The sequence below is a fragment of the Antechinus flavipes genome, chromosome 4 (assembly GCF_016432865.1).
Source record: "Antechinus flavipes isolate AdamAnt ecotype Samford, QLD, Australia chromosome 4, AdamAnt_v2, whole genome shotgun sequence".
Taxonomy (NCBI): Eukaryota; Metazoa; Chordata; class Mammalia; order Dasyuromorphia; family Dasyuridae; genus Antechinus; species Antechinus flavipes.
Genome location: NC_067401.1, coordinates 286,818,299 through 286,840,605, shown reverse-complemented (window position 1 = coordinate 286,840,605; position 22,307 = coordinate 286,818,299). Strand labels below are relative to the sequence as shown.

The window sequence follows — 22,307 nt, the reverse complement described above, 5'->3', positions numbered from 1 at the left end:
ATTCAATTTCTTCACCCTGTGTATCCAATCTGTTGCCAGACCTACCATCTCCCATCTGACCCCCTTCTCTCTGAAGTCACCAACTTGATTCTACCTGAATCATTGCAACAACCTCCTAATTGGTCTTCCTACCTCCAGTCTCATCCCACTCCAATCCATTCTCCACATAGCTGACAAAATGATTTTCCTAAAGTTCAAATGTGATCAGTCACTGCCCTGCTCAAAATTTCTAGAAGCAAGTATATTTTATCTTTACTTTGTTCTTTATAAATATATTTTTTGCATAGGTTTTATAATGTTATGTGTATGTAATCTGTATATAAATCATATGCATATGTCTATCAGTACTTTATCAATGGGATATATCATTAATGGTGTTTGAAGCTCCCTGATTTAGATGTTCTCTGGCTGATTCTTGAATCCTCGCTCTGATACCTAAGAATTATCAATGTGATTTACTGTTATTTCTACATACAGAGTACTTTTTGAGATAGGGGATGAGGAGAGGCAGGGAAGAGACATCATAGTTAAATTAGACACAATTCCTGGATCTTCCAGTCTAGCAAGTCTATATTGTCACAATAAGATTTTTTAATGCCTCATCTATGGGGCAGCCTTTTGAGGTTGTGTTGATCTGATCAATCACATCTGGACACACTGTTCCTTGATTACAAAATAGTGATGTCATTTTGGCACTCTTAGAGAATGAAAACAACAGCCAACCAACCAACCACTGTCCCAATAGTTAGATGTCAAATTCTTTCAAAGCAAGGACAGGGGCCAGTTATTCTGTTCCTTATAATATAGTTTGATAATACAGTAAGTGCTGAATGTGTGTTAGAATGTGGAATGAAGGCAGTTTTAGCATCCTTAACCATTCAGATGTTTCCTTCTACCTCGATAAGAGTCTTTCTTCCTCCCCAAGGTTCTGACCTGGACTTGCAAAGACCTGAGTTCAAATTTGACCCTAGACACTCACTAGCTATGTGACCCTGGGCAAGTCACTTAATCCTGTTTGCCTCAGTTTCCTCATCTATAAAATAAACTGGAGAAGAAAATGGCAAACCACTCAGGTATCTTTGCTAAGAAAATTCCAAATAGGGTCATGAAGAATACTGAACAACCACAAAAACTGTCAGATATTACACTTTGGGCACCATAAAGCCAGAAGTTTAGGCTATTCATGTTGCTGTGTAACAGGTCATGTCAAGTTGTTTGAAATGTTGGGAGCAGCTGTGCTTTGGAGTCAAAGGATCTGTTTGTGAATTCCATCTCTGTTGGGTTGGGGTTGGGGCTGGGGGTTGAGAGCTTGACAGCGCTGGTGCAGAACACATGTCAGAATTCAAATTCTGCTTCAGGCATTTAACAGATCTGTGACCCTGGGCAAGCCACACAAACCTCCCTGAACCTCATTTGCCTCCTATATAAAATGGAGAAAATAGTGTCAACCTCACAGGGTTGTCAGGATCAAAGGAGAAATCAGAGTAATCACATGTATTAAGCACCTACTCTTTGCCAGGAATCATGCTAAGCTCCGGGGATACAAAGAAGAAGGAAAAGGCAATCCGTGCCCTCGAGGGGCTTACAGTTTCATGCTGGAATCAATAACAATATGCAAACAAATTTTATACAAAGCAAGCTACGGACAAGATAATTAGAAAATAATAAATAGAAGGGAAGACATTTGAACTAAGAGGGGTTGGAAAAGGCTTCCTGTAGGAGTTGGGATTTAAAGTTGGGACTTAACGGAAGTCAGGGAGGTCATGACTCAGAGTTGAGGAGAAAAAGTGTTCCAAGCATGGGGACAGCCAGAGAAAATGCCTGAAGTCGAGACGTGGAGTATCTTGCTCATGGGACAGCCGGGAGGTCAGTGTCACCAGAGGGATGTAAAGTGCCATGGGCTAATACTACTTTCATAATTCGCAATGAAATGTAAGCGTGATGGAAGCTACCCAGGCATCCAAGTCAATCTCTGGACCATGAAATCAGCAGACTATGCTACAAAACACTCAATTCTTTAAATAATCAGATAATTTCCAAAGATGAGAGCATAGAATAGGAACAGAGGGAGATTGGGAAAGGGAGGGTGTCACTCAATAGCCTCAGGATGAGATTAGAAAAGAAGCATTTCCTCCTTGAATTCAGACTTCTCTAACATTTTTGGCTAAAGCATTAATTGAATATGATGCCAGGAGCTGCTCTTATTGGCTATTCAACTTCCTTGACCTCCTTTATACAAAAGGCCCCATTATTCTTTTATTCCGAGGTGGGAACAGGGTTCAGTCCCGGATGTGAGTGGTCCCTGCTTGATACACTCTATCAGAGAAAGGCAATCCAGCTCTCTCTCTTGTTTAAAATGACATGGGCTTTCTCAATACTTCAACCTCAACTTAAGGAAAGTCTGAGATGGGCCCTTGTATAACCTTTTTGTGGACTTTGTCCTGACAGGCCTGAGGCTTTATGAAAACCACAGGATAGTTCTATTCCAGGGCCTCTCTTACATATTTGCAAGCTGGAAAGTTTCTGTTTTTCCCTGTGGTCTGGTATTTGTCTAAGGAGGCTTCACAGCATGTCAAATGTCACTTGTATGTGCAGGCTGCTTGGTCAAGGGCCAGTACTCAGGCAAAATTACTTAGTATAGTACATACTCAGGGGAAAGTTTGTTAAAGTGGATAGTTCCTTTTTAAAAATAGATTTTATTTATAGCCTTAGTTTTTACTTTGCCTAGTTTTCCCTCCACATCCCTACCTCCACTCTTCTGAGAGAGATAACCTAATAAAAACAACTTTTTTTTCAAAAATAAAAAAAAGAAGAAAAATTCAGCAACGTTGAATTGCTCAGTACTCAGTAAATTGCTCAATAAAATGTTCAATACATTAAGAAAAATCATGGATCCCCACCTCTGAAAAGGAGTGAGAGAGGCATTTCCTTATATTTCTTGTTTAGGATCCTTCTTGAGCATAATAATTGTTTTGTGGTAGCTAGTTGTTCTTTTCATTTATTTGCATTGTTGTAGTGAATCTTATTTTCTTGGCTCTATTTACCTCATGTAAATTAAAGAAGACTTCATGTAAATTAAAGTGGACACTTTCAAAGCCATTCATATTTCTTTCACAATAAGTTTCTTGTCTTTATTTTTAAAGAGATATTACAAAATAATATCTGATCTGATTTTTCTTGTGCAGCATGATGAATGAGGAAATATGTTTAGAAGAATTGCACATGTTCAACCTATACTGGATTATTTGCTCTCTGGGAGGGGAGAGTGAGAAAAGGGGGAGAAAAATTTGGAACACAAGATTTTGCAAAAGTGAATGTTGAAAACCATCTTTGCATGTATTTTGAAAAATAAAAAACTATTATTAAACTCAAAAAACATTTTTACAGCCAAAGGATCTGATAAAAGCCTTATTTCTAAAATATATAGAGAACTGACTCAAATTTATAAGAAATCAAGCCATTCTCCAATTGATAAATGGTCAAAGGATATGAACAGACAATTTTCAGATGAAGAAATTGAAATTGTAGCTACATGAAAAGGTGTTCCAAATCATTATTGATCAGAGAAATGCAAAACAAAAAAATTCTGAGATACCACTACACACCTCTCAGTTTGGCTAAGATGACAGAAAAAGATAATTCTGAATGTTGGAGGGGATGTGGAAAAACTGGGAGACTGATACATTGTTGGTGGAACTGTGAACGGATCCAATCATTCTGGAGAGCAATTTAGAATTATGCTCAAAAAGTTATCAAACTGGGCATACTCTTTGATCCAGCAGTGTTACTATTAGGCTTATATCCCAGAGAGATCTTAAAGAAGGGAAAGGGACCTGTATGTGCAAGAATGTTTGCAGCAACCCTTTTTGTAGTGGCTAGAAACTGGAAACTGAGTAGATGCCCATCAATTGGAGAATGGCTGAATTAATTGTGGTATATGAATGTTATGGAATATTATTGTTCTATAAGAAATGATCAGCAGGATGAATACAGAAAGACCTGGAGAGACTTATATGAACTGATGCTAAGTGAAATGAGCAGAACCAGGAGATCATTATACAGGACCACAACAAGATTATACAATGATCAATTCTGATGGACGTGGCCCTCTTCAATGTTGAGATGAGTCAAACCAGTTCCACTTGTGCAGTGATGAAGAGAACCAGCTACACCCAGAGAGAGAACCATGGGAACAGAGTGTGTAACACAACATAGCATTCTCACTCTCTCTGTTGTTGTTTGCTTGCATTGTGTTTTCTTTCTCAGTTTTTCTTTTTCTTCCTTCTTGATCTGATTTTTCTTGCATAGCAAGATAAATGTATAAATATGTATACATATATTGGATTTAACATGTATTTCAACATATTTAACATGTATTGGACTACCTGCCAGCTAGGGGAGGAGGTGGGGGGAAGGAGGGAAAATTTGCAACAAAAGGTTATGCAAGGGTCAATGTTGGAAAAATTACCCATGCATATGTTTTGTAAATAAAAAGCTTTAATTAAAAAAAAAAAGCTATGATTAAAATTTTTTTTCAGGTCTAAGTGAGGAAAAAGTAAAAACCAGAAATAATAAACTTCCAGGCAGTTCCCAATCCTTGAATAATATTGAACTTTCCAAATGAACTCCTATTAGGTGAAAAGTCTCCCCCACACTACCTACCTACACCAGTGCTTGTAATTTCCCTGATAGTCCCTATACATAGACATTTGTGCTTGCTTAAATATTGTGATACCATCAGAGAGGTCTAGGGAGCTCTCAGAAGCACCTGACTATTCTGAACAAATAAATTCCCTGTTCCCACAAGTTGGATTTCTTTAGTATCAATTTATATTGTCTCTTCCCTTCTCAACAAACACATGTTTTAAGAGAAAACTCAGCAAGCTTGGGGAATTTAAATCCTGTTTATAATGATAATTTACACTAAGAAAGCACTTTAAGGTTTGCTCAGATATTTTCCTCACAATCACTTTTTGAGGTAAGTAGTGCCAGTATAATAATCCCCACTTTACAGGTGGGGAAACTGAGGCTGATGATTGTGTCACTTGTCTATGGCTATATAGCTAATAAGAGGAAGAACAGGATTCCATAGTCACACTATGAAACTATGCTGCTTATACAGATATCTTTAACAATTACAAATAGGGAAGCTACGGAGCTGCCCATTTATCTCAATTGGCATTAAAGGGTTCATAGGGCAGCTGGATGGTCCAGTAAATAGGATGCTGAGTCTGGAATTAGGAAGACCTGAGTTCAAATGTGGTCCTAGACCCTTACTACCTGTGTGACCCCAGGCAAATCACTTAATCCTATTTGCCTCATATTCCTTATTTGAAAAAGGAAGGAAATGACAAATCACTCTAGTATCTTTGCCAAGAAAACCTTTGAGATCACTTGTCTCCATGCCCTCACTGTGCAGATCATGGATGAGATAAGTTCAACTGTATCTTTGATTTTAGAAGACTTTTTTTGGGACTGAACTTTGTATGTGAGAACATTCTTCTGTCAATGCTGATTGCAATATTCTTTGCAGTTTAACAGCTACAGAATCATACAGGCCCCTGTGAGGCCCTTAAAAGCTTATTATTTCAGGGTTTTGCTTTTTTTTTTTTTTTTTTTTTTACTTAGACCTGAGATATTATTTTGTAATATCTTCTTAAAAATAAATTAAAACAAGAAACTTACTGTAAAAGTAATATGAATGGTTTTGAAAGTATCCACTTAAATGATTTGCTCAGGGTCACATGCCCAATTAAAGATCATAAGCAGGACTTGAAACCTGCATTTTCTGGCTCTCTAGTCCTTACAATAGGTTCTTTGCTGTTTAGATCCGGTTTATAATAAATAAGCTAATAAAAAGGCTCCTTTAACAAAATTATTGCTCTCCTATAAGCCTGTTAAGGTCAAGGACTGGGATTTGTCTTTACCTTCTTGAAGGTCTTAGAACTGTACTCTTTGCTGTTCAGTTGTTTTTTCAGTCCTGTTCAAATCTCTGTGACTCCATTAGGGTTTTCTTGGTAAATACACTGGAGTGATTTGCCATTTACAGATCATTTCACAGATGAGGAAATTGAATTAAATAGGGTTAAGTGACTTCCCCAGGTTCACACAGCTACTAAGTGTATAAGGACAGATTTGTACTCAGGAAGATGAGTCTTCCCTGGGCTCCATCCACTGCAGTACTCTGTAGACTACATAGTAATAAATGGTTTTTTGAACTGAATTCTTTTAGAAAGCTAGATTCTACACTTTGGTATATTTTTATCCGGAATCAGTAGGTAAATACTTTCAGGGATTAGTGGGAGCAGTTAGATTATTTCCAGTAATTTTTCAACTCACTTTAAGGCTAACTAGGACAGAAGTAGATGTTTGGAAGTTTTGGTTCCTTGGAAGCTATTGTCAACCCTAGGCAAAAGTGAAGTCTGTGATTTATTTTAATCGCCCACATATTTCCAATGACAGACCTTGCATCCAAAGCTTTAAAAAGAGGCAGAGAAGCACTGAGAAGGGAGGTGAGAGCTGCTAAGGATAAACAACTGATTGGCATTTTTGCCTAAAGTCAGTCCTGCCTCCATTCTTTAACTGGCATTAATTAACTCTCGCGATTTATTAACTTGGATCAGGTTTAATTTGCATTTTAATAATCTCTTTGTATCTAACCATTGACTAGTCTGGCATTTAGCTCTGCTATGTGTAGTCAGGGTCTAGGAAGACCAGAGTTATAGACTAAGTCCTTAATAAGCCAGTTCCGGAAAAACACAGAATCCCCCCCGTTTCAGATGTAACAGAGCCCCAGAAACTATCCAGTCAAACCTCTGCTTGAACAAAAGTCCCTTCCATTACATGCTAGACAATTAGTTTTTGTTTAAAAATATTCAGTGGTAAGGAGTTTACTGCCTCCTGAAGAAGCCTAACCACTTCTGAATCTCCCCAATTATAAGGAAATTTTTCTAGGTCCTAAACTTCAACTTGTCTCTTTAACTTAACTAACTTAAATTAGAAATACAAAATTTATTTTTCACACCCTTTTGTATTTTCATCCCTAAATATTCCTAGGGATGGTTATCATGGAAAGAAACTTAGAGATCCAACCCCTTCATTTTACAAACATGGAAACTGAGGTCGAGATAGCTAAAATTTGCCCTGAAATTACAGATAGTGGCAGAACTAGGATTGGAATTCAGGTCCCCCAGCCTAAAGGCAGAACTTTTTCTATTTCATACTGTTTCCTGTACATAGACTATGACAATAAATATACAGTTAAGAAAGTAAGTATTTTTCTAAAGTCAAAGATCATCAACTATTTATAACAAACCTTCAAAATAAAGAAGCTGGGCCACTATGGGAAGAAGTAGACAAGAAAGTGGATGGTTTAGTACAAACAGATCCTTTGGTCTCTCAGTAGATGTTAAGTGAGGCACTGGGTGAGCCAGCCCTTTTAGAGCATTTCATTTACTACACTGCTTTGAGTCCATTAAGAGATCAATAATATTTAATAATGATGATTGAGTGACCTGTCTTCATTGAATTAAATCATGGCCTCATGGCTTAATGGAATCAATGATTTTTAAAACAGAGCATACTGAGAAAGGAGCTCCATTCTCCCCAGAACATAAATTCTCTCTGCCCTATCTTTTGTCTATCTGTCTGTCTCTGTCTCTGTCTCCGTCTCTGTCTCTGTCTCTGTCTCTGTCTCTCTCTTTCTCTCCCACAAAGATGCAATTTTTCACTCACTCTGTGTTTGGTTGGCTGAGGATGGGCTTGGCTTGCTTCTCAATGGCTGCTGTGGTCTCTACCACTTCCCATTTCAGATTTGGCTAAAGCCCTTAGCTGAGGGGAGGAAGTTGTGCTTTTTTCAGAAAGGGCAAAGATTAACTAAGGATATTCCCATCTCATTGTGTTCCCTTGAATTAGATTCTACATTCTTTTTTACCTTTTGAGAAATAGCAGTGCAGAGAAGCAAAGTCTCTCATTTGTTTTTCTTTGATGCTTCTTCTAGGTTGAGGGCTGACTTTGGCCTGTGACCTATGCCTAGAATGCTCTCTCTCCTCATCCCTGCTTCCTGGCTTCCTTCAAGTCTCAGCTAATATCCCCACTTCCCACAGGAAGATTCCTTTCTTAATGATCTTCTATTTATCATGCACATATCTTGTTTATACATATTTATTTGCTTGTTATCTTCCCTATTAGATCATGAGCTCCTACAAGGCAGGGACTATCATTTGCCTTTATTTGTAGCAAACAGCCTGGGACACAATAGGCACTTAATAAATGTTCAATGACTGACAGAAATTTTTCACTAATTAATGGTGACCATCCACATTTTCCCCCAAATCTTCATATCTGCATACTATTCCCAAAACATATTTATTAATTTGTCCAATAATCATCAAATAGCTTCTGGGATTTAGGGTGTCCTGGTTTTTTAAGCTCTAAGTTTCTTCTTACAAACACCTATCTGGGAAACAAGGTACTGAAGTAGTCTATGTCTTTGGGAGCAAATCTACTCTATTTTCCTGGCTTCTTTCAAAGGCTACTTAAAACCTTACATGGTTTCTACTCATTCCACTTACCACACAAAAATTTGCCAAAAATCTCAAAAGGAAACAACCCTCCCAAGTTATTCTTGAAGTTTTATTCTCTATGATAAATAAGTCCCTAAGGACACATAAGCCATACTGTTCAATTATTTGAATTTTGCAATTAAAAAAAAAAAAACACTGGATAATTTTATTCTTTACCTTATAAAGAAAAGCTCCCCAAAACTCCTTGAATTTTTGTTTGGGATGGAAATACTCTGGGTACAATAGTGCCTTTTAAAATTTTTGTCTTTATTAAAAAGGAGAAATACCTGGCGTTTGTTTTCTAGAAAAGTAGCCTCCCAAGTCCATACGTCAAACAGCACTGCAAATCGATCCACGCTTGCATGGGCCCATTCTGGGAGACTGCTGCTCCTGGATTCATTACCCCTTTTGTGGCCTATGAGAGAAAAGATGATAGGGGAAATGAGTAGAAAAGTACTGAGTAATAATTATTATAGATAAATACCCATCTGTTTTTCAGTTCTGTCTTAGTGACTATCAAAAGATAACAAACCCTTAAGATCATAGGACAATAGGTTTAGTACAAAGGGAACTTAGAGATCATTTTATTCAAGTCTCTCATATAAATAAAAAAACTGAGGACCAGAGAAGTCATTGACTTTCCCGTAGTTATATTGTAAATAGTAAGACAGGATTTGAACCTATATCTTTGACTATTTTTTTTTTTTACATACCTAAAATAATGAACCAGGCAATAGGGATTCCATAAATATAGCTATGGACATCCACAGAGGAAAAAGCAATAAATAGATAAATAGAAGTTACTCTTGTTAACTGGAATTATTCTTCAGAAGTGGTGGGTAATGGTTTTAAAATTTTATGTTTACTTTCAACAAAATGATGGAGATACCTAAAAAGTATTTGGTGTAAGTTTATGTAAATCAGGTTCTTGAGAAACTGATATTCTTTTAGTTAAATTCCCTAAATCCAAAGTTTAAATTAAAAACACATGAGTGAATTTAAAAGTATTTGTTAAGCATTTATATCTTAGATACTGGACTAAGCATAATGAAGACACATATAAAGACAGTCCCCTCCCTCAAAGAGCTCACATTCTCATATGAAAAATGAAAAATATGATAGCCCAGAATTTTTAAGCATTCAGCATCAGGGTAGATGGCAAGGCCCAGGGATCCCTAGATTATATCAGTAGTTCAGATGATAGTGCCTAGGAATTTGCTGGATATCTACAGAGGCAGGACAAATGACAAGATCTGGAAGAATTCAGGATACAAAGCAAATGTTAAGGCCTGGGAAATTTTCACATAAGAATGATTAGAATTTTTAATTCACATCTCATCCAAATGTGTGAGTAGTCAAGCAGCTAGGATGGGTTTTGGATAACCCATCCAGACAGGTTCTGAGGCAGTAAGTAAGGGGGAAAGACAAGGGAGGAAGATATGTCACCTGTCCTGGACAGTTTTGGGTAGTCTGAGGATCTTTTAAAGGAGGAGATAAAAAGGTAAAGGGAAAATTTTTGGTCAAAAACAGGTTGCCTAGGTGATTTTAAGCCAGATCCAATTAAACCAGTTCTTTGAGAGTATTTCTTAAAGGAATTTCTAAGACATTCTTTAATTAGGAAAAATGACTAACCAATTTGGTCATAAATGAAAACATTTGTCTTCCCCAGATGACATCATTCCTAGTCCTAGTAAAAGGGAACTAACTTTCTGTTAGAGGAAGGACCTCTATGCAAACAGTATCAGGAGATTCAGAGTAAATCAGGGAAGATGTGTGGACTAGTGAATATTAACTACATCTGAGTGCAAGAAAATCCTTAATTAGTAACTTTCCTGACTCTAACATTACGCTGGCTGTCATTTCAATCACTCATGTAACTCAGATAATAATTTACAGAATTGTTACTTGAGATCTGTGATTTGATTGACATAGAAAACTCCTTTTACCAGTGGAGATCGGCATCCATTGGGCAATTTGTATTTTTTAAGAGATAACTAAGAAAAACAATAAATAAATAAAGTTTTAAAAATTAAATAAAAATTAAAAACCCCAGATAACTAAGGCATTAAAAGATTAAGTAAGTTGCTCAGAGTCACATTGCAAGGATATGTCTGTGGTAGGACTTGATCCCAGGCCTTCCTAAATCTGAAAGTCACTCTTTATCCACTATGTGAGGCTTCCTCTTGAAGCCTACTAAAAATAACAGATTTTAATAGCTAAAAGTTAGCTTACAGATGAAGAAAATACAGTCCCAAAAGGCTGTACAATTTATCCGAGATTACACAGCTACTCTTATAATGAATTCATGTTATCATTAAAATGCTGCATTACGTAGCACAAGAGTCAGTGTAGAATAATGTTATTTAAAAAAACAAAAAACTTGGAGTTCAAGTTCCATTTCTGACATATAGTGATTGTGTAACTTTTAATAACTTTTGACCCTTAGCACACTAAACAGCTCTCTAAGATTAGAAGGTAGGAAAAAATGTTGATCTGTATAGGTAAAGGGAGTCTTCTCTTTGGGAATTCCTTATACTAATGAAATCACAGTTCAGTCCCCCACAAAAAGATATAACAGCTGCCGATTCTCACCCTCCTAATTTAAATATTTGATCCAAACATTCCCTTTACTTTTGAATTTTGAAATTCAAAGTTTTCAGTTTCATTCTAAATAAATTGCTGTGTGGGCTTTGAAGGGTTATGCACACTACCAGGTAGAAAAGGGGCAGACTGCTTCATCTCCCACCCAACCATCATATCTTGATGAATATACAGTGCATCTGTTTCTTTTGCCTCTTTTGTGTTTATTTTTCCATAATCATAGAGGAATTGGGAATCTGAGATAGGCGTTACTCAGGTAAACATTGGACCAGACACCCATCAAAGCAATCCAAAGTCCTACTCACAGCCAGAGTCCTAGAAGTGGCAGCAGCAGTAGGCTTCTGAGTGATCTGCTTAACCTAGGCCAGCAACTAGATGGCTGAGCAAAGAGTTACCAATTTACTAATTATGCCTTACCCAGGAGTAAACACAGTAGAATTTCCTCAAAACAAAAAGAACTTGGACCCCATATGTTCTTTATGGTTTTGTTTCATCACTTCATGTTTAAACCTATTTCCCACTAGGGACTGAGTCTGTGCAGAGTAGAGAGTGTGCCCTCATTTTGAGAGGATATTTTAACTGTTCTTTTCAGCAAATTTGTCGGTTATTCAGTCATTTTAGTCAGGTATGATTTTTTGTGATCCTAGTTAGGGTTTTCTTGGTAAGGATACTGGAGTAATTTGCTATTTCCTTTCTAGCTCATTTCACAGATGAGGAAACTGAAATAAACAGGATTAAGTGACTTGTCCAGGATGGCATACTAGTAAGGCTGGATTTGAACATATGAAACTTAATGTTCCTGACTCCAGGTCCAGTTTTCTGTCTACTATTCTTTCTACTATTCCGCCTAGCTATACCTAATTTTAGGAAATAACTTTTTGTAGAAACTGGTATTAATACTCAAGAAGACTCAAGTGAATAACTGATACTGGAAGAACTTAGCAAATGGGGGCTCATGGGCTAAGCTATTAACCACAAATCTTTAAGATTACCCCCTAGAACTGTTGTCTCACTCAAACTGCCGAAGGTTCCCACTGCATCCAGGGCCACCTCCAGTCATTCTGAATTGTTATCTTGACACTGGACTCATATGGCTCCAGAGGAGAAAGTGAAACTGCTGACTTTGAACAGTCCCACCTCACCTAAATCCACTTCACTAGCACGTCATAGCCTCACCTCCCTGATGTCATGGTCCTCTTCCAGCACGAAGGACAAATAACACAGATTGATTTTTTTTTTTTTTTGATGAGGTAAAAGAGGCCATTCTCTGCCTTATTTTTTACTTAGCTTTAACCAATGATTGGGCATTGCCTTAGTCACATGCCATAGTCATATCAACAAAGATGAAGACTGTCAAGGAAATTTTCTTTGGGCAGCATTTTATAACAAGAAGAATCTCATTTGGCCTCAGTTTCCTCATTTCTAAATCTATGTGGAATAAGCTAGATGTTTTTAAATTTCCTTTCTATCTTAAAATTCTCTAAGCAAAGCTTCATTAAAAGTCAACAGTTATCAAACCCCAGCACCTACTTACTATTCAGCACCTAATTTCTCTTTAGCTATTACAATAGATGGCTTTAAGTCTAGAAACACTAAAGCTCTTTCCAATTAGGAATAGGAATATTGTTGTATGAGAGATCATTTCCCCTTTTAAACACGCTTTTTTTCTTGCCAGGTATTTTTATCTTTTGGGGATCCCTGAGCTCACTTCCTCTTCACCATAGGTTTTTGGCCCAATTTGGATATCAGTTAGCTTTCTCTCTCCCTGCTACTTCCCCCTTTTCCTCTCCCTTCCCCATCAAGTCTTCTGTATTCTCTAACACAGCGACTTCGACTTTCAGAGAATGATTCAAGAGTATTTTTGACTAGCTGATTGACCCATTCCAACTTTGAGCCCTCACAATCTCTTCTCCTTATTTGTATTCTCTCTTAGAAATGCCATCAATTCCTATAGAATTGCAGATGAATCTCACATGTATAGATGTAGTCTTTGTTTCCCTTCTGGATTCTAGTCCTTTATTATCAACTGAATGTTGGACATCACCATCTGTATTACAGTAGGCATTTCAAATGTAGCATGTTCAGGAGGAAAATTACTGTCTTTTCCCCCCAAAACCCATTTCTCTCCAAAATCCCCTATTTCTATTGAGACCACCAGCTTCATAGCTTTGGAGCCAGTCTTAATCTTCCTCTCTCATATCTACTCAGTTACTAAGTATTTTTAATTCTACATCCATAACATTGCTCATATGTATCATTTCCCATCATTCACATAGTCACTGAACTCGCTCAAACCCTCATTCATCATCTTTCACTAGAACTATTGTATTGGTCTCCCTCCTTCCAGATGGTCCCTCTCCAGCATATACTGCCAAATTAATGTTCTTAGCATAAAGATGTCACTGCTGAAAAATCTTTCAGTGGCTCATTATTGTTTCTAAACTAAAATGCAAACTCTCCAGCTTTAAATTTAGCCCTTTGCAAGGTATCCTGCATCTGTTTTTCTAGTCTTATTTCATATTATTCCCCCTCATGCATTCCATATCCTACCCAAAATGGCCTACCAATTGTTCTGCAAACTCAACATTCTGTCTTCTTCATTTTCAAAATAGATAGTATTTCCATAAAGCACTTAGCACAGTGGCCAGAACAATTAAGTGCTTAATAAATGGCTTGTTCCCTTCCCTTTTTCTCTTTTCACACCGCCTTCCCTTTGCATTATCTCCATGTTTAGAATGTACTCTTTCCTCACCTCTGCCTCTAAGCACCTCTACTTTCATGTAGATGTTCATCTAGAGGGAAACTTTTCTGATTAGTGCTCTTCTGCACTTCCCCAAATTATCATGTATGTAAAGGGTGTCCCAAAAGTCTTAGTGCAGCTTTTTATGTTCTTAAAACTTTAAAAAGGCAGGCGGAGCCAAGATGGTAGAGAGGACACACGTGTCTTCCTAAGCTCTCCTTTATCCTCAATCAATTTTAACGAAATTCAGCCTGTGAATTCAGCCTGTTTGACTATCAGAACCCATGAATATTGGAAGCACAACATATTACCAACTGAAGATAATCTCGAAATTCTCCAGAAAAGGTCTGTTTTTGCTCATGTGTGGGGAAGGAATGGGGGTAGGCCAGGCACTGACTCAGGCAGGTAGTGAGAGTAAGGAGAACAGCTCATACTGAGCAAACCAGAGGGTGCAGGGTGTGGTCTCTGAAGGCAGAAAATCTGCGGGAAGAACTTTACCACAATGTCGACTACTCTGCTCTGGCAGAAAGCCAGTAGATCAGCAGAGAAGCTATAGAGGGTAAAGACCATAACCCCAATATGCTAGAGTCGAGACCTGGCCACACCCACCCAGCACTGGGAGGGACTCAGTGTGTTCCCAGCACAGGCACAGTTGTTGGTCCCAGCGCAGATACTGCCTTTCTGCTGCCACGGATTTCAGCACAACCGCTGATCCCTGTGCAGCCATTACTGTCTCACTGCCTCTTTACTGCCACTTCCTGTTGTCTGTAAAGGCAGCTTGGAAATAGCCCATTGTCCTCCATAAGCAGACTGCAGCTTTTTTTTTTTTTCTTAAAATGAGCAAAAATGCAAAGCAGACTCTAACTATAGATAGCTTCTATACTCAGGGTTTGAAGTCTGCTCATTGAGGAGGTTAAAAACAGTTTGTCTCTAGAGCCAAAGGTGGATATGTTCTGGTTCCCACCACATAAGGCTCTCATAGAAGACATTTAAAAGGATCTTAAAAGAGAGCTAGAAGAAAAATGGGGAAAGGAAAGAGAAGCTTGGCAAGAGGGTCTGGATAAGACCTGTTACTCATTAAAAGATAGAGTGGAAAAAGAAATCAACTTCCTGAAAAACAGAATTAGTGAATTGGAAAAGATAACTCCCAGGAAAATAGAATTTTTGTGAATTGGAAAAAGAAAATAATTCTTAAAAAAAATTGGGGAAACGGAAAAAAAATTCCATAGAGCAAAACAACTTATTTAAAAACTCAATTGGACAAATACAAAAAGAAAGTTTAAAAAGTAAATGAAGAAAATCATTCATTAAAAATCAGATTTGAATAAATGTAAATGAATGATTTGAGAAGATACTAGGAATCAGTCAAGCAAAACAAAAAAAGAAAAAGAAAAGAAAAAATAGAAAAAAATGTTAAATGCCTACTTGGGGAAAAAAAAAACAGACCTGGAAAATAGGTCTAGGAGAGATAATCTAAGGATTATTGGACTCCCTGAAAATCATGGTGAAAGAAAGAACATAGACACTATTTTTCAGGAAATCATCAAAGAAAACTGCCCAGATATTATAGAAACAGAAGGTAAAATAGACATTGAAAGGATTCATCAATCACCTACTGAAAGAGATCCTAAAAGCAAAACTCCAAGAAATATTGTGGCTAAATTTCAGAACTATCAGACCAAGGAAAAAATAATACAAGCAGCCAGGAAAAAAACAATTCAAATACCAAGGAGCCACAATAAGGATCACTCAGGATCTAGTAGCATCCTCATGAAAGAATCAAAGGGCCTGGAATTTGATATTCCGAAGAGCTAAGGAACCTCTTATGCATCCATGAATAAACTACTCAGCTAAGCTGAGCATTTTCTTTCAGGGAAGAAGATGGACATTCAATGAAATAGGTGAATTCCATTTATTTCTGATGAAAAAACAGAGCTAAACAAAAAGTTTGATCTCCAAATGTAGGACTCAAAAGAAGCATAAAAAGGTTAAAAAAAAAAAACTCTAGAGAACTGTATTTCTGTTATGGGTATACATAAAGAGTACATGTATAACTTGGTTTTATTGTTATAATATTAAAAAGGAATTAGAGGTGGAAAGGACCAGAAAAAAGGAAAAGTGGAGGTAAAAAGAGGGAAGCTACATCTCACAAAGAGGTGAAAGAAACCTATTATATCTGAGGGAAAGAAGGGAGGGTGAATGAACATAGTGTGAATCTTACTCTCATCAGAACTGGTTCAAAATTTACATATTGATAAATATGTCAAATTAGACATATTTGAGCAGACCGGAATGGGGCAGGGTGTGGTCTCTGCTGGTAGAAAATCTGCGGAGATAACTTTACCACAGTGTTGACTACTCTGCACTGGCAGTAAGCCAGCAGATCAGCAGAGAAGCTATAAATACTTCTCCTACCTCATTGAAAAGTGGGAGGAGAAAAGCAAAAAGGGAAGGGGTAGGCTAAATAGAAGGGAATACAGAAATAGTAAGGGAAAGATTTAAGAAAATGGAAGGGACTTTAAGGGGGAGGGAGGGATTCTAAAGAGGGAGCACTGTTTGAGGCAAGTGGTGCTCACAAATTTAATACTGGGGAAGGGGTAAGGGGGAAAGGAAAGAGAAAAGCATAATTTGGGGATAATAAAATGACAGGAAATACAGAATTAGTAGTTTTAACCATAAATGTGAATGGGATAAATTCTCCCATAAAGCAGAGGCGGATAGCAGATTGGATTAAAAGCAAGAATCCTACAATATGTTGTTTACAGGAAACACACTTGAAGCAGGGCCATACATATAGAGTAAAGGTAAAAGGTTGGAGCAGAATCTATTATGTTTCAGGTGGAGTCAAAAAAAGCAGGGGTAGCCATCCTGATCTCAGATCAAACAAAAGCAAAAATTGATCTAAATAAAAGAGATAAGAAAGAGCACTATATGTTGCTAAAGGGCAGCACAGAAAATGAAGCAATATCAATCCTAAACATATATGCATGAAGTGGTATAGCATCTAAATTACTAAAGGAGAAGTTAAGAGAGCTGCAAGAAGAAATAGACAGCAAAACTATAATAGTGGAAGATCTCAATCTTGCACTCTCAGAATTAGATAAATCAAACCACAAAATAAATAAGAAAGAAGTTAAAGAGGTAAATAGAACACTAGAAAAGTTAGGTATGATAGATCTTTGGAGAAAACTGAATGGAGACAGAAAGGAGCACATTTCTTTTTGGCAGTTCATGGAACCTATACAAAAATTGACCATATATAAGGACATAAAGACCTCAAATTCAAATGCAGAAAGACAGAAATAGCAAATGCATCTTTTTCATATTACAATGAAATAAAAATTACATTCAATAAAAAACTAGGGGAAAATAGACCAAAAAGTAATCGGAAACTAAATAATCACTCTTAAAAAATGATTGGGTGAAACAGCAAATCATAGACACAATTAATAATTTCACCTAAGAGAATGACAATAATGATATGTGACACCAAAATGTGTGGGATGTAGCCAAGGTGGTAATAAGGGGAAATTTTATATCTCTAGAGGCTTACTTCCATAAAACAGAGAAAGAAAAATCAATGAATTAGGCTTGTAACTAAAAATGCTAGAAAAAGAGCAAATTAAAACCCCGCAATCAAACACTAAACTTGAAATTCTAAAAATAAAAGGAGAGATCAATAAAATTGAAAGTTTAAAAAAAAAAACTATTGAATTAATAAATAAAACTAAGAGTTGGTTTTATGAAAAAACCAACAAAACAGATAAACCCTTGGTAAATTTGATTAGAAAAAGGAAAGAGGAAAATCAAATTGTTATTCTTAAAAATGAAAAGGGAGAAATTTTCACTAATGAAGAGGAAGCTAGAGCAATAATTAGAAGTTACTTCGCCCAACTTTATGCCAATAAATTTGATAACTTAAATGAAGTGGATAAATACCTTCAAAAATATAGCTTGCCCAGATTAACAGAGGAAGAAGTAAATTGGTTAAACAGTCCCATTTTAGAAAAAGAAATAGAACAAGCTATTAATCAACTTTGTAAGAAAAAAACCCCAGGACCAGGTGGATTTACATGGGAATTCTACCAAACATTTAAAGAACAATTAACTCCAGTGCTATATAAATGATTTGGAAAAATAGGGATTGAAGGAGTCCTACCAAATTCCTTTTATGACACAGACATGGTACTGACAACTAAACCGGGTAGGACAAAAACAGAGAAAGAAAATTATAAACCAGTCTCCCTAATGAACATTGATACAAAAATCTTTTTTTAAATCTATTTATTTATTCATTTTTTATTATAACTTTTTTATTGACAAAACCCATGCCTGGGTAATTTTTTTTTTACATTATCCCTTGCACTCACTTCTGTTCCGACTTTTCCCCTTCCTCCCTTCACCCCCTCCCCCAGATGGCAAGCAGTCCTATACATGTTGAATATGTCAACGTATATCCTAGATACAATATATGATACAAAAATCTTAAATAAAATAGTAGCAAAAAGATTACAGAAAATCATCTCCAGGATAATACACCATGACCAAGTAGGATTTATACTAGGAATGCAGGGCTGGTTCAATATTAGGAAAACTATTAGCATAATTGACTATATCAATAACCAAATTGACAAACATTATGATCATCTCAATAGATGCAGACAAAGCATTTGATAAAATCCAACATCCATTCCTAATAAAAACACTTGAGAGGATAGCAATAAATGGACTTTTCCTTAAAATAGTCAGTAGCATCTATTTAAAACCATTAGTAAACATCATATGTAATGGTGACAAACTGGAACCATTCTCAATAAAATCAGGAGTGAAACAAGTTTGCCCATTATCACCCTTACTATTCAATATTGTATTAGAAATGCTAGCTTTGGCAATAAGATATGAAAAAGAAATTAAAGGAATTAGAATAGGTAATGAGGAAACCAAATTATCACTCTTTACAGAAAATATGATGGTACACTTAGAGAACCCCAGAGATTCTATTAAAAAGCTATTAGAAATAATCCACAACTTTAGTAAAGTTGCAGGATACAAAGTAAATCCACATAAGTCCTCAGTATTTTTATACGTCACTAACAAAATCCAACAGCAAGAGATACAAAGAGAAATTCCATTTAAAATAACTGTCGATAGTGTAAAACATTTGGGAATCTATCTGCCAAGGGAAAGTTAGGAACTATATGAGCAAAACTACAAAACACTTTCCACACAAATAAAGTCAGATCTCAACAACTGGAAAAATATTAAGTGCTCCTGGATATGTCAAGCAAATATAATAAAGATGATAATGCTATCTAAAGTAATCTATTTATTTAGTGTTATACCAATCAGACTCCCAAAAAACTATTTTAATGACTTCAAAAAAATAACAACAAAATTTATCTGGAAGAATTAAAGGTCAAGAATTTCAATGAAACTAATAAAAAAAAATGAAGATGGCCTAGCTGTACCTGATCTAAAATTATATTATAAAGCAGTGGTCACCAAAACCATTTGCTATTGGTTAAGGAATAGTTTAATTGATGAGTGGAATAGGTTAGGTTCATAGGACAAAATAGTAACTATAGCAATCTAGTGTTTGACAAACCCAAAGACCCCAGCTTTTGGGATAAGAATTCATTATTTGACAAAAATTGCTGGGAAAGTTGGAAATTAGTATGGCAGAAACTAGGCATTGACCCATAATTAACACCATACACCAAGATACGATCAAAATGGATTCATGATCTAGGCATAAAGAATTATATTATAAATAAATTAGAAGAACATAGGATAGTTTACCTCTCCATTTGTGAAGGAAGAAGGAATTTGTGACCAAAGCAAAACTAGAAGTCATTATTGATCACAAAATAGAAAAATTTGATTTTTTTTGTTTTTGTACAAATAAATTTGTACAAAGGTTTTGTACAAATAAAACTAATACAAACAGGATTTAGAAGGGAAGCAATAAACTGGGAAAACATTTTTACAGCTAAACATTTTGATAAGGCCTCATCTCCAAAATAAAGAGAGAATTGATTCTAATTTATAAGAAATCAAGCCATTCTCCAATTGATAAATGGTCATAGGATATGAACAGACAATTTTCAGATAAAGAAATTGAAACTATTTTTAGTTATATGAAAAGTAATGGGCTGAGGCTTGAGTTGATGCACTGAGGTCCCAAGCACATGAGGCTAAATAGTAATTGGACTATACACTATTAATATATATGCTTGGAGAAAGAATGGCCCCCACCCACTCTTTGTGAAAGTCCTGATGTGTTGTATAGAAAATGATGATTTTGGTGCGTGGAGGCAAGGTAGTGGAAAGGGAAGCGGAAAGAGAGACTGCTGGCTGGTTTCTTGACATAGCTGCTCACATTGCTATTGCGACCCCCCTTCACCTGCAATCCCCCTTCACCTCTGCTGGCTGGCTTCCTGTCGCAGCTGCCCATATTGCTATCGCAATCCCCCTTCACCTCAAAAAGAATGAAGATTGAAGATTTTTCCCTTAACCTGAATTCCTGATTCCAGCTGATTTTAAATAGGGGTCATCACATCATTATTGATTAGAGAAATGCAAATTAAGACAACTTTGAGATACCACTACACATCTGTCAGATTGGCTAAAATGACAGGAAAAGATAATGATGAATGTTGGAGGGGATGTGGGAAAACTGGGACACTAATGCATTGTTAGTGGAGTTGTAAATGGATCCAGCCATTCTGGAGAGCAATTTGGAACTATGCTCAAAAAGTTATCAAACTGAGAATACCCTTTGATCCAGCAGTGTTTCTACTGGGCTTATATCCCAAAGAGATCTTAAAGAAGGGAAAGGGACCCACATGTGCAAAAATGTTTGTGGCAGCCCTTTTATAGTGGCTAGAAACTGGAACTGAGTGGATGCCCATCAATTAGAGAATGGCTGAATAAATTATGGTTTATGAATGTTATGATATATTATTGTTCTATAAAAAATGACCAGCAGGATGAATACAGAGAGGCCTGGAGAGACTTACATGAACTGTTGCTAAGTGAAATGACCAGAACCAGGAGATCATTATATACTTCAACAACAATACTATATGAGGATCAATTATTATAGAAGTGGCTCTCTTTAACAATGAGAGGATCCAAATCAGTTCCAATTGATCTGTAATGAACAGAACCAGCTACACCCAGAGAAAGAACACTGGGCAGTGAGTATGGACCACAACATAGCATTTCTACTCCTTCTATTATTGTGTGCTTGCATTTTTGTTTTTACTTCTCAGGTTATTTTTACCTTCTTTCTAATTCTTGTGCAACAAGATAACTGTATAATTATGTACACATATATAGTTTTTAACATATTTAACATGTATGGGACTATCTGCCATCTAGGGAAGGGAGTAAAGGAAAGGAGGGGGAAAGTTGAAACAGAAGTTTTTGCAAAGGTCAATGTTGAAAAATTACCCATGCATATATTTTGTACATAAAAAGCTATATTAAAAAATTCAAAAACAAAAACAAAAAATAAACTACTTACTCTTGCCAAAAAAAACTTTAAAAAGAATACAAGTACATACATCTTATATGTGTAATATAACAGAAGGATGGGCAATTGGGAGCCCTATAAGGACACCTGGAGTTTATATAGGTGTGTATTGCCTTCACTAGAAGGTAAGCAGACTATTTTTCATTTTGTTTGTGTTCCAACACTCAGCACACTGTCTTACATGTTTATTTTGGGCTGAAACGATGATTTCATTGGTACAGGAACTTCCTATATAAAAACTCCTTCTATCTATATAGATTGGCATCTTCTCTACATCTTATATTCTAAATCATTGTTTACTAAGTGCTTGTTGAGTTGGACTAGATTGGGTCTGAGCTAAGCCAGCCCTCATTAGTAGGATCATAGAACTTAATAAGCTGGATATTGTTGTCTCTATACTCCTTCCTTTTCCCCCCAGCCCCGCCATCTCTCTCTATCTTTATCTCTGTGTCTCTGTTTCCCTCTGTCTGTCTGTCTGTCTCTCGGGCGAGGGGTCTATTATTTGACCTTTGTAGAGGAGAGATACATCATCCTTCTCTTTAGGGAAAGCAGGAAGGTTTTGATTTTGAGCAGGCATCTTACTTTTTTCTTTCTCGATGTAATGGCTCACTATGAGCAGTAGCTGGCTCTCCAGTTCCTCCAGATCACGTAAGGCACAGTCATACATCACATAAGCTCCCTGCTGGTCCTGAACATGGATGTATCCAGCTCCCAGAGTGTAGAAGTCATCCTGATTCTCCACTTCTGAGAATTCCATGAACTGAGTGCTCTGGACCTAAGGGACAACCAACAGCTAAAGTCATCAGGAAAAGGACAGTCATGTATTTCCAGCTAGGACAGGGTGCCCCCCAGTGGACCCAGTGGC

General features: G+C 36.6%; 1 protein-coding gene across 1 annotated transcript in view; it reads right to left on the bottom strand.

Annotated features, from left to right (window-relative positions):
- LOC127561517 (uncharacterized) overlaps window positions 1–22,307 on the bottom strand; it is a 32,471-nt gene that overhangs the window by 3,190 nt on the left and 6,974 nt on the right. Inside the window, exons 3-4 of the mRNA XM_051996725.1 lie at window positions 22,025–22,217; window positions 8,852–8,979 (exon numbers count right to left, since the gene is read on the bottom strand). Of these exons, the coding sequence (XP_051852685.1) occupies window positions 8,852–8,979; window positions 22,025–22,217 (321 nt within the window). The remainder of the gene's footprint in view (window positions 1–8,851; window positions 8,980–22,024; window positions 22,218–22,307) is intronic.